At 37.7% G+C, this 13,561-nt stretch overlaps 3 protein-coding genes across 3 annotated transcripts; 2 read left to right on the top strand and 1 right to left on the bottom strand.

Annotated features, from left to right (window-relative positions):
• Positions 1–5,286: 5,286 nt before the first annotated feature.
• On the bottom strand, positions 5,287–6,398 carry LOC108983226 (probable CCR4-associated factor 1 homolog 11). Its single transcript, XM_018954794.2, has one exon. It carries the CDS (start codon positions 6,231–6,233, stop codon positions 5,379–5,381), a length of 855 nt encoding a protein of 284 aa, XP_018810339.2. The 5' UTR covers positions 6,234–6,398; the 3' UTR covers positions 5,287–5,378.
• Positions 6,399–9,054: 2,656 nt separating this feature from the next.
• LOC118347925 lies at positions 9,055–11,115 on the top strand. The gene has a single exon (XM_035688256.1). It carries the CDS (start codon positions 9,055–9,057, stop codon positions 11,113–11,115), a length of 2,061 nt encoding a protein of 686 aa, XP_035544149.1.
• Positions 11,116–11,357: 242 nt separating this feature from the next.
• LOC108983223 (uncharacterized mitochondrial protein AtMg00860-like) lies at positions 11,358–11,726 on the top strand. Its single transcript, XM_035688255.1, has one exon. The coding sequence runs from the start codon at positions 11,358–11,360 to the stop codon at positions 11,724–11,726; it is 369 nt and encodes a 122-aa protein (XP_035544148.1).
• The last annotated feature ends 1,835 nt before the right edge of the window (positions 11,727–13,561 follow it).

Raw genomic sequence — 13,561 nt, 5'->3', positions numbered from 1 at the left:
TTATTAATGCAGTATCTCCTTTGGCATGCACATGGTACAATGTCCTCTTGTTAATTGGATTCGTATATATGCCATTGCCCTCTTCCTGGTCTTTGAGTTCAGAGTGGTCTGCTTTTTACTGTATAAACTGAAGGTGACTCTATTTACTTGATGTAAAGTTAGTAATATTCGTTCAGTCGTCTTTTCTTAGAATATAGTAATAAAGATAACTCAAAAACTGGGCAGAACTTCGGAGTACTGATCAAAAACCTTGTCTTGAATTTTACCACGTTTCAACTGGCCATCAAACATGGTAAGAAAGGACCAAGCATGGCTGAAACTGCAGTACTGCTTGGATGTAAAGTTGCGCAGAAATTGAGGCTGAGATCAGCTCAGCCGACAAAATTATTAACATCAAATATGAGTTGAGATGGGACCGAAAGAGTTTGTCCCAGTAATCGCCATCAAATCGACTAGCTGGAGCCTGGAATTGAAAAGCAACAGATTAGTCCTCTAAAGAATTTGTTGTCGGGAACTGTTATGGATACGAATTCGAGATCTAAAATTTATCTCAAAGATTTTTTGAATTAATTGACAATACCTTAATTTTTTATTAGAAGACTAATGCTCGAATTCTTCTCTCCATGTATAAAAAAAAAAAAAAAAAATCATTAATATTGATCACGACATTGGATCAATTAAAAGTCATTGATTTGCATCCATGCAGAATCATGCTATGCAGAGTACTTGTACTTAACTTACTATCTACATGATATTCTTATGAAACAATGTTTTCAAGACACAACGTAGCGGCGCGAGACTTGATCATGACAGCTTGTTGCTGGAAAGCAACAGACTACCTTTCACACTCTCCTGAAAGGATAATACTTCATCCACTGACAAAAGCCACCGATGATGGCTACCGATATATATATATATATATATATATATATTTTATTAAGTTTTTTTTTTTAATAATGTTGTGATTTTTAAAATATATATATTTAAGAGTATTAAGAAATATATGGAAAAAAAAGGTTATTTGGCCTTATCGGTGATATCTCTAGTGCTACAACTCTTCGAGGAATCTTTTTAGAGCATTCTTATTAGATTAATCAAAATTAAAGGACAATTTTGATAAATGTAAAAGAAATTTAACTTTTGACTATTTCATCTACATAAATCTCCACATTGGAATAGTTATTTTTTCATTATATAATAATAAAATAATATGCGATGAATTTGGTTTTGGTTATTCACATCAAATCTCCACATTAGATTATACATTTATTCACTATATGATAATGAATATCTAATAATTTCAAAAATATTTAATTTTTTTAATTATTAATTTATTTAATTTTATCATATTTTACTATTCTATTTATTATATATTAATTAATAATCATGTTCTTATTAAATTAATATATCACTAAGTCAAATTAATATATTAATTGTGATAAAATATGTGATAGAAAAAAATGGAGAGATAAATAATTAATAAAATATATATTTGATGTATGTACAGTAACCTTCAAATTTGAAAAAACTTTTAAAAATCACTGTAACTAAATTTCAAATATTTAAAATTTGACTAATTCAATGTAAATATATTTTACTCTTTAATAATTAAATACTCCTTAAATTTAATTTTTAACTAATCTAATAAAAATACTCTTACACAGGTATAAGATCCATGCATCTCCCCAGAAATCCTCCTTTATTCAAATATCAGAGCCGACATAGAGGTCACGCTGAAAAGGTCAAATACAAATGCAGAGCAGAACACAACTTTCAGATGTCCATCGTGTCAAAATTACATTTTTAATGAAAAATAAAATTGTCATCTCCAGAAGATCCACAAGTACAACAACGAAAGCTCCAAATTTCATGTTAAACCAGATGATATGATCTAGCTCTGAACAAAGAGCAGTGAAGAACACGAGAGACTGTTGGCCCATTTATCATATAGAAATTTAACAGTGACTACAGACAGGGTCAGAGTCCAGGCCCTTATTTGACCAAGCATCCAGAGACGCGGCATCGTTTTATTTTATAGTTTTATCTACTTATTATAATTTTTTAAAATTTTTATACAAAATATAATAAACAATTCAACTTTTTCAAATATCAATTCAAAAATAATATTAAAAATATATATTTTAATAATATTTTATTTAACTTTCATCTCAACTTACCTCATCTCATATCCAAAAACAACCGAGGTCATTTCTATAATTACAGAAAACAAACCGAATATACCAGTGCCAATCACCACCAATTTTGCTTCACAATATTTTGGTTGGTTCAGGACATCCATTAAATATTCAATATAAACGTTACCAACGGAGAATATAAGCCAAAGCTTGTCCAGTTATGCACTCATGTTAATTAATGAAACAGAGTCTTACATATTTGCCTTAGCAATCCAACCTAAGCAAAATACTGAAAACAAGCTTATGGTCGAGTCCCATTTTTCTTCTCGAGTGCTACATACTATCAGGGTGCCTAACATATCACGATTTCATAAAAGTCATACATACTCGGTATATATAAAATGTAAATCCTGGCTAGACAGTCCAATCAAAAAATTACATATATGGGATTTTTTTTTTCTTATTTGAAAACAATCAAGTATTAGAACAACACGGTTATTTCTCTAAGGGCTTATTGCAGTTTTTTTTCCTTATTTTCTGATGCTTAATGAAGGTAAAAGCAGAACCATCATCCACAAAGATTTTCATTTCACAAGTTTTGCAACATAATAGGATCAATCAGTCTAAATCCCTAAAGACCTTGAGATAAGATTCTCTCATGCGTTAACTACGATTGTGCAATATGACGTTTCAAGAAAATTAGTAATCATCCATACCGATGAAAAAAAAAAAAGAAAATTAGTAATCATCCAGTGATATAATTCGTTTATTTTGTGATAGCACTGGATCTGCTTGGTTACATTTTAACTTTTACAGATGTCTTCATGAATGCGTTAATAAGGAAAAGTATGATGTGGACTGATAATAGACAACACTGCCAAAATTTTCTCAACTGCTAACACAAAACTAATTAATTCCTATGTCTTCCTGAAAATTTACAAGAACGCTGAAAAAAATATGAGAATCTGAGCCATGATAAGATCAAATACTATAGACAAAACTAAAAGACAGTTAACTAATTAATACTTCAACAATAACAAGTTGGAACTTGATTTTTAAAGATTCTTGATTCAATGATGTTACAAAGGATTTCGAGGTGAACATGACAGCTAAATTGCCCCTACAATAAACATTAACATGTCAGAAACCATATGATGAACCAATGGACCTGGCTTCTGCACAAGCAATGCAAAACTACTGTTATTGGAAATGAAGCAAGAAATTTTGCGTAAGAAAAACAATTATTTGAACACCTCCAAGTAAAACTAATGGTCTTAGGATAATTATGGCTATGAGAATAACAGCCTAGTAAGTGAATATTTCCTTTCTTCTGCAATGTGTCAAAGACTAGTGATCCATACGCAAAATATAACTTCTCTGCCAGACAAAAGCTATAAGGAAAAAAAAAGAAGTTTAAGCTTGTCATACCTTCACCATAAATCATATTTCCTGGTTCACAGAAGAACTATAAACAAATCCCGGTTACTTACCTATATAAAGCGACCCGCGACCAGAGTAAGACTGTCTTACATGTCATTACTGGTGTAACTAACTAATGGAATCACTAGCCACATCTGCATTTATACTGCAAACAGATTGGCCAATATATATAATTGCAACTCGTTGAAAATATCATAAAGCCTCATTCCACATTTTCACCTAGCAAAGAACCAATGGAACTTGACACTCAATGCACCTCTATCATAATTCACCAATCCAATGTGGGACTTGACATGTCGTTACCATGAAGGCACAGCCATCACATCAAAGAGAAAGAAAGGACCATTTTAATAAATAGCTGTGAGATCATTCACCATGCAGTCTGCATTTGCTAGATTAGATCATGGTGAATAGTTTGCACCTATCAAACAATAAGAATGGGCCCCATCTGACCCCGTTGAAGCACAAGAAGAATGCAGCAACGGCCTGATAGTATATCCCACAAACAGAAGAACCACATAAGCAACCTGTGGTGAAGCAGTTATAAGGACCACCTTTTAGAATAATCGCCAAACTTCCATTCAGTTATTGCAACCAAATCCCTACAAAGTCATTAACCATGGAAATCAAATCAAATTAACTCTATTCTCTGCTAATGGCAAAAGATGTCATTAGAAACCAAGTAAGGCACATGATCATATTTGTTTCAACGCCCCGTAGGTAAGATCACCGCCCATCAAAATACAGTTCACAGCCAATGCCAGATGGAAAACATCTGTTTTTGTATGGACAAGAGGAACTTTGACGAAATTTATTAGGAAAAGATCCTCCTCCAGCAGGAATGGCAGACTAAAGAGGAACGGGGATAAAAATCAAGCCCTAATTAGCTTCTTTTGGGGTTTATTTCCTGCTAATAAGAAGACTGATTCATACCAAGAATTCTTATAAAAGAATACAGCTAATGGACTTCCAACCATGAGAGCCAGTGGTTCCCTAGTGGTTTTCTATCAGATAAAATAAATTCTTTTATCAGCCAAATTTTCACACTAGCTACAAACAAAACCCTATGGGATTGATCAGAATAACAAGTTTTCCTATATAACAAATGCCAAACAGTATGCCAAACACTCCGTGGTTAAAAACTTGCATCACCCAAATCTTCTGATTGCAAACCAAGCTCAATCCTTAAAGCTTCAACCATATAAATGAAAAGGAAAAGCCAATCAAAAGAACTCATACACCCTTAAAATCATCTTACAGCCTCCAAATTATTATCCACAGCAGCTTATAATCTTAAAATCATGCATCTTACACCCTTATAAGTACACCCTTAAAACACTACAAAAGTTCTTCGCAAAACTGCCACTCTTCCCCCAGAGAAACCACATACACAAAAGCCAAACCATTAAAGTCTATTCATTCCACATCCTCAACACCAGCAGAAATCTTCAATTTTCTCAACAAATTTCCTCTAAATTTCTAAAGAACTTGACAGTGTACCACCAGCCAAGGCCCTAAAATCCCACTCCATATAAAATACTACTTTGAAGCTTTGGACTTCTAAACTTCGCAATTAATTCTCTCGCCCAAAATTTATTTGGCAAAAAGCAATCAATCACCCGCAAAACCAGGTATTCTTTCTCATAGAATATAAATAAGGATCAAACCAATGGATGAGGGGAGAATGGGAAAAGATTAAGGTAGCCAAATATAGATTAAATAATATATTATAGATTAAGCCAAATGTATACCGGTTTTACCTTTTCCTTTTAATAAAATGAAATCTACAAGGAATATATTTCATCAAAGATCAGAAACATCTAATCCATACAACACGCCAGCGTACTTTTCTATCAGATTATCTTTGCTGAAATACTCTTTCTTGATCTTCTCGAATGCGTGCAGAGTCAGCAAGCTATCTGACCCGGCTTGGTGGCTCTTCCCAATAATCCGAATCACGTTTAAGGCCTGGGATACCCGGTCCAATCCACCATAGAGACTCGCGCAGAACCGCATCAAATGCTTCACGTCGAAAACCATAGGCCCGAAGAACACCCTGACAAGGGCAAGAAATTCGTGCAAATCTTCCGGCAAGACCCTCTGAGTCAGCATCTTTACCAAGTATCCGAAATCGTATGCGCTGTGGAAAGTGACCCAGGTCATCGAGTCGTTGCAGACTAGCCCCGACGACATCATCAGCTCAGCAAACCGGACGGAATCGATCCCAAACTCCCGGTTCCTTGCAAAGTCGATCCCTTGGCGCCTCAGCAACTCGACCGAGTCATGGGCGTGGGCGTCACGCGCCACGTCAAAGTCCCTGAAGTTAAATTCCCATATGTAAAGGTTGTCCGTGCCCAGATCCGGGAGATTTCCCTCTTCATCTGAGAGGGTGAGACCGATCTGGATCAGATTCAAGCGGTCAACGTTGGCCTTGAGAACCATGTAATGACGGGCGGGCTGCCGACCCTGGAAGTCCCGGTCGTCCGACTCAGGTCGAACCACGACGCCCGGAAACTCTGTGTCCATCGCGACGAGGGGGTAAGAATCTATAACTGATCGGATCAAACCGAACTCGGAATCAAGATTTTGGGACCATACCGATCGTATGAGGACGGATCGAGAAGGCGAAGGCGGAGGCGGTAAGTCCGACGTGTGCATGGCTTAGGGTTTGGTCTCTGATCTTGATCAGAAGTCACGAGGAAGATGAAGGGATTATTTGAAGTAAATTGTAGGCGTCTTTTAGGGTAAATTATTCCGTGGAGAAACATAATACGGAACAGTTATATTTTAACTGGCGAAGAGAGTTGTGCGAGATTGGAGTTTATAATATAGGAGAGTTTAAAGTCGGTTTGGTTTTGTTTTTCGAACTGACGATGGATATTGGATTGGATGCTAACTCTTTTTTTTTTTTTTTTTAACTATCATCTTTTTATTCTTATTGATTTTTTCATAATCTGTTCGGTTTTGTTTTTGTTTTTCATGGGGTGATATTTATTATTATTATTTTAAATTTTGATTTTTTAGTTCTTAAAAAAGTTTATAATCTTTTATTATTATTATTATCAATTTATACTTATAATATTAAGTCCATTAAAATGATTTATTATTTAACATCACGTTAAAGATTATTTTAAAAAATAACAACTCAAAAGATAACAAATAATATTTTCAATTCGAAAGTTAAATTATTCAATCAAAAAATATCATGTTTATATTTTTTGATATTTTTAATCCTAAAGAAATTAATCAATAATACCAACAAGGAAACATGTCTCGTTTGTTTTTCGCAAATAAGATGAGATGAGTTTTAAAATTAAAATTAAAAATTAAATAATATATTATTAAAATATATATTTTTAATAATATTTTTATTTTAAGATTAGAAAAAATTGAATTATTTCTTTTATTTTATATGAAATTATGAAAAAGTTATAATGAGAAAAAGTTGAATTATTTATTTTATTTTATATGAATATTTGAAAAAATTATAATGATTAGATAATATGAATTGAGTTGAGAGTAGTTATGAAAATAAACAAGACCTTAGGAAACGAAAATGAAAAATAACGATGAGTTTTTAAAAGAGTTTTGATACAAATCAGTCATTATTTACATTACATACTCCACACATGACATGATTTTTTTTTTTTTCATAGAGTGTGGGGTTTTTTATAAGGTGTTTTTATATGATATATTAATGTTTTTTATAAGATATAAAGTGTAGAGTGGTAAATAATAGTTAATTTGAATAATTTTTCTTTTTAAAATTATAAATTAAATCTTGATTAGCAAATCTTAACATTAGTCATTAGACGATGACGGAGAACGGGGAAGACTTGACCTTGACCTTTTTAGCATTTACAAAGGAAGTTAGAAGAAAGAAGGGAACATGAGTCAGCAAGACAGGCAGACAGTGCGAGGAAGATGAAGTGCACACGGCCTTTCACGTGAAAAAGGTGCGAGTGTGAATTTAGAGGGACGTTCAATGAACGTGATGAGACGATATCATAATTCAAAGTTTGTTGGCCACAGGCCCACACAACCTTTTTCTCTTGAACCGTGTCAATGACACTACAATTCATCCCCTCTATCGTATCGTCAGATGGATCATGCAGCATAAATTTTCATCCAAATTCTTCTCGCTCTACCCAAACAAATACGAAATATTAAGCCCGGTTTGGATGCCCAGATGGATCTGAGCGTACGGCATGTTTCATCTATCTATCCACAGCATAATATAAAATTTTATTTCATTTTAATTTTTTAACTATTGCAATTATTGTCTAACATTTAACAATAAAAAGACATTCAACAGTAAAAAACACTGCTTTTTTAGGGCAGGTTTGGGGGGTGAGATGAGAATTTTATGTTTTGTTTTGAAGTTTAAAATATTATGTTTTAATATTATTATTGTTTTGGAATTTGAAAAAAGTGTATTGGGATTTGAAAAAGTTGAATTGTTTATTATATTTTATATAGAGATTTGAAAAATGTGTAATTATGATATGAGATGAGATGAGAATTTTGTATTTTGTTTTGATTACCAAACCTGCCCTTAGTGCTTCCTGCATTTTTTTTTTTTTTTTGAGAATTGTCTTCCTCCCATTCTCCTCAGCCGAAACCCACCATTTCACCGGTAACAGTTGAAACCAACGCCATCCCCACCGCAATAAATCACCCCCGTGCTTTCATACTGACTATGCTGTACTCGCTCTGCACCATTATCGGCACGCAGGTGAACACCGAGACGACATTGTGTAAGGGAGCTACGGTGTAAAGAACCATGGAAGTAAATGAGGAAGCTTTAGGGTTCGAAAGAGGGGCGGATTGATAGCAGATTGTGAAATGGAGATACGGGAGTGCGAATTGGGAATTAAGGCTTACGGGTGTTAGCCAAACGACGTAGCTTCAGCAAAGTGAATGCTGGAATGACATCACTTTAAGTAATAAAGAAATGGTGTAGTTTAAATGTGTAAGGGGGGTTACGGGTAAAGTGCTCCGTTTAGTATAAAACGGTGCGTGTAGTAATTCTCCTGGAACAGGTCATTGTAGGGGCATTTGAGTAAAGTCTTGTTAAGTCAGTTAAGTCCCACGCCGAATGGATCTGTGATTCATTCTGGAGCATTTTCATCTTTACTTGTATTTCGTTTATGGAGGAATTTGGAGACCTCAAATACCCCAATACGTATGAATCTATGAGATAAGTTTTCATCAGCATCAATCTCATCCTTATTGTTCTAGTCCTGTTAATTACACACATCCAGACTTAAGAGAGTTCTTACAAGTGGTATCAAGTCACCGATCCTACTCATTTCATCCAAACAGATCCATTAAATCACCATTCCATACCCAGCCAAACACTACATTCCACAGAACCAATCCAGCTAACATCGGATTGCATTACCCAGACATTACATTTTCACTTCCCATTTTACAAGCCAAACACTCACCCAAACAGCACCACACAATTTCATTTACCATGGCCGAAAATACCAGATCTAAGCACCAGCAACAGGAGCAACTTCAGCTTCAAGTTAAGCACCAACAACAAGAAATCCTGGAATTAAAATCAGATGTCAGTAATGTGCAAACTGATGTGAGTACGGTGAAAGTAGATGTAAAGGAAATCAAAGACATGTTACGTACACTTTTTGCCCAGCAACAGATCCAACCACCACCACCCCCTCCACCCTTCAACCATGAAATTCCTCCCGAAAATGAACATGCAGACCCGAGAAGATTCAATCCTAGGGGGGTCAGACTTGACTTCCCTCATTTTCAAGGTGTTAACTTGGCAGCATGGCTTTTCAAGGTCAATCATTACTTTGAATTCCATCAAACACCCCTACCACAGTGGTTGTTGATGGCATCGTACCACATGGAAGGTGATGCTCTCGTGTGGTTCCAAAATGCAGCAGATGGGGGCTTATGCAGGGATTGTGATACTTTTTCTAGATCATTACTACTTCGTTTTGGTGCAACAGCTTATGACGACCCGATGGAAGCGTTGACACGACTCAAGCAAACCAGCTCTGTTGCTAGTTATATGGCGCAGTTCGAAACATTATCTAATCGCTTTAGAGGCCTCTCGGACCTCCATAAGCTGAGTTGTTTCCTCAGCGGCCTGAAAGATGAACTCCGCATACCAGTAAGGATGCTGAATCCAGTGAATTTAAGCGCAGCGTATGGCTTGGCAAAAATGCAAGAAGAGTATCACAGTAGTTCTCGAAAGTACAGCAAATCGACGGAGGAAAGGACCATGCCAATGGCAGGGGGTAATTCTGGCCAGCGTGCTTATTCCAATGATAATTACAATAAATGGAAGAAACCAATGAGTTTTACTAAGCCAGTGACATCCATTCATATGGATGAGAAAAGAAAAAAAGGCCTATGTTTCCATTGCGATGAGAAATGGAATCCCACACATACTTGCAAAAATCCTCGAATTTATTTCTTACAAGTGGATGAAGAAGGAGGAGAGATGGAGGAAGAGGAACCTTATGAAAAAAAGGAAGAGCATAACCCTTTAGAGTTAGCAACCAGCGACAACGCTGAACTTGAGATCTCTTTGGCTGCTATAGCTGGTACTCCTACCGTGAGAACTATGAGGTTGATTGGAAGTATCAATGGGGAGCAAGTGGTGATCTTGCTAGACTCGGGCAGCTCACACAATTTTATTGATTCAACAGTGGCCTCCAAGTCGAAGCTGCCAGTGGATTACCTAGTCAACTTGAAGGTGCGAGTAGCTAACGGGGAAGGCCTAAACAGTGAAGGGCTGTGTAGATCAGTCAAGCTAAAGGTGCAAGGTAATTTGTTTCAGCTTCCTTTTCATTTATTAGACCTAGCTAGTTGTGATATTGTTTTAGAAGTCCAGTGGGTAGAAACCTTGGGCCCTATTACTTGGGATTTTTCTAAGCTATTGATGAACTTCTGGTTGGATGGAAAGGCAATTGAGTTGAAAGGGCTGAAATTAAACCCTTCAGTGGTAGAGGAGAGTGAAAAAGTTTGCAAAGCCACTATGGTAAAAGGGAAGGGAATTTTCTTACAAATTATGTGTGTTGGGGAAGTGAACCAAGAACATGGGAAGCTGGCTGAACCATTTCTAGCATTGTTAGAAGACCTTAAGGAGGTGTTTGAGGAACCTCAAGGACTACCCCCACCCCGTTCCCATGACCATCACATAGTGCTCAAGGAGGGCACTCAACCCATCACAAATTGGCCATATCGCTACCCGTATTACCGGAAAACAGAAATTGAAAAAATGGTGGCTGAGTTGTTGAGTTCGGGAGTGATTAGACCTAGTTCTAGTCCCTTTTCTGCCCCTGTTTTGCTGGTTCGTAAGGCCGATGGCAATTGGCGGCTTTGCGTGGATTATAGGGCACTTAATAAGGAAACGGTAAAGGCAAAGTTTCCAATTCCAGTGATAGATGAGTTGCTGGATGAACTCTTTGGAGCGGTGATCTTTTCTAAACTCGACCTACGGTCGGGCTATCACCAAGTAAGGGTGGTGCCTAGTGACATTCCCAAGACGGCGTTCTGAACACATGAAGGGCATTACGAGTTTTTAGTGATGCCTTTTGGCCTCACCAACGCTCCAGCCACATTTCAAGGGTTAATGAATGATGTATTCAAACCTTTTTTGAGGAAATTTGTCCTTTTTTTTTTTATGACATCTTGGTCTATAGTAAGTCTTGGGAGGAGCATGAAATTCACTTGAGAGAGGTTTTGAAGGTGCTGAAATAGCACTGTTTGTATGCAAAAAAATGAAAGTGTCGTTTTGCGATGGAGGAAGTCGATTACTTGGGCCACATTATTTCTGGCCAAGGTGTTAAAGCAGACCCTTCAAAAATTCAAACCATATTGGATTGGCCATTTCCCAAGACATCTAAGGCCTTGAGAGGTTTTTTGGGTTTGACGGGGTATTATAGAAAATTTATAAGGCATTATGGGCTGTTAGCAGCCCCTCTTACCCAGTTGTTGACAAAAAATGGGTTTGTTTGGACCCAAGAGGCAGAGCTGGCCTTCAAAAAGTTAAAGGAAGCAGTGACTAGGCCACCCGTACTTGCCTTACCAGATATTTCAAAACCGTTCACAGTGGAGTGCGATGCTAGTGGGAAAGGAATAGAGGCTGTCCTTATGCAGTCGGGGTAACCTATTGCTTTTTTGAATAAGATGTTAAAGGGAAGAGCTCTACTACTATCAACGTATGAGAAGGAATTTCTGGCCATTGTGACAGCAGTGCAAAAATGGCGACCCTACCTTTTGGGGCAATCATTTATTATTAAAACGGACCAACAAGCACTGAAATTTCTGCTTAAGCAGAAAATTGGGACAGAAGTTCAACACAAATGGGTGAGCAAGTTGATGGGCTACGATCTTAAGATTGAGTACAAGAGCGGAAGAGAGAATGTCGTGGCGGATGCACTGTCGAGAAGAGGGGAGGTTGAGAATGAGGAGTGGGGTTTGCTTGCCCAGATTTCTTTCCCCACTTCAGATTGGGTGGAAGAGCTGAAACTCAGCTATAAAAACAGTACAGAAACCTCAGATCTGTTGGAAAGGTTGTTGAAGCATCTAGAGGTTCCTAAGGGGACAACATTACAGCAAGGAATAATTTTGAGGAAGGGCAGAATTTTTATAGTTCCAGACTCACCGTTCAAACTGAAAGTACTTCAGTTTATTCATACCGATCCTATGGCGGGACATTCGGGGTACTTAAAAACCTATCAAAGGGCAAAAAGGGACTTCTATTGGCTAGGGATGAAAAAGGATATAAAAAAATGGGTGAGGGAGTGTGAAATTTGTCAGGCTTCTAAGTATGAAACGCTACCCCCAGCAGGGCTTCTACAACCACTGCCCATACCTCAACAAGCGTGGGTAGATATTTCGATGGACTTTGTGGAAGGGCTGCCAAAGTCTAAGGGGTGTTCTGTAATTTTTGTCGTAGTGGATCGTTTCACTAAGTACGGGCATTTCATGACCCTATCCCATCCCTATACAACTCAAGAAGTGGCCAAGGTGTTTTTCGGATCTGTTTTCAAATTGCATGGTCTTCCAAAAACCATAGTATCCGACAGGGATCCGATATTCCTGAGTTCCTTCTGGAAGGAGCTATTCACTCTACAAGGCACTTCCCTAGACTATAGCTCAGCGTACCATCCGCAGAGCGATGGCCAGACGGAAGCTGTGAACAAAGTCGTAGAAGGTTATCTGAGGTGCTACGCAGGATCTAAACCCACGGGGTGGAGCCAGTGGCTACCGTTAGCCGAGGGGTGGTACAACAGCACCTACCACAGCTCAACCAAGTTAATACCTTTTGAGGCTCTCTACGGTTACCCTCCCCCAAGGTTAATCTACTACATTCCAGGCACATCGAACAACCCAACAGTTGACCAATTATTGCAAAACAGAGAACAAAATTTACAACTCTTAAAGAATAATCTTAAGGCAGCTCAAGACAGGATGAAATATTATGCTGATAAAAAGAGAACTGAAAGACAGTTTAGTGTTGGGGACTGGGTATACCTCCGCCTGCAGCTGTACCGCCAGAAGACAGTGGCACTTCGCAAAAATATGAAGCTTGCACCTCGCTTCTATGGGCCTTTCAAAGTGCTCCAAAGGCTCGGATCCGTGGCCTACAGACTCGAGCTACCTCCCTCATCTCAAATCCATCCAGTCTTCCACGTGTCTTGCTTGAAGAAGAAGCTAGGAGATCGGACTCAACCACTTGCGACGCTGCCACCTACCAACAGCGAAGGGGAAGTGATCCCCGAGCCTGAAGCTGTGCGTGATCGACGCATGAGACAACAAGGAGGACGGGCTACTACAGAGGTATTGATCAAATGGGTCGGACTCTCAGAGGGGGAAAATTCTTGGGAAAATCTCTGGAAACTTAGGGCTTTGTATCCGCACCTTATGGACAAGGTCTTATAAGGGTGGGGGAATGTAAGGGAGCTACGGTGTAAAGAACCATGGAAGTAAAGGAGGAA

This window comes from Juglans regia, chromosome 3 (assembly GCF_001411555.2).
Source record: "Juglans regia cultivar Chandler chromosome 3, Walnut 2.0, whole genome shotgun sequence".
NCBI classification, from domain to species: Eukaryota; Viridiplantae; Streptophyta; class Magnoliopsida; order Fagales; family Juglandaceae; genus Juglans; species Juglans regia.
This window is presented reverse-complemented; position numbering and strand designations above follow the sequence as displayed.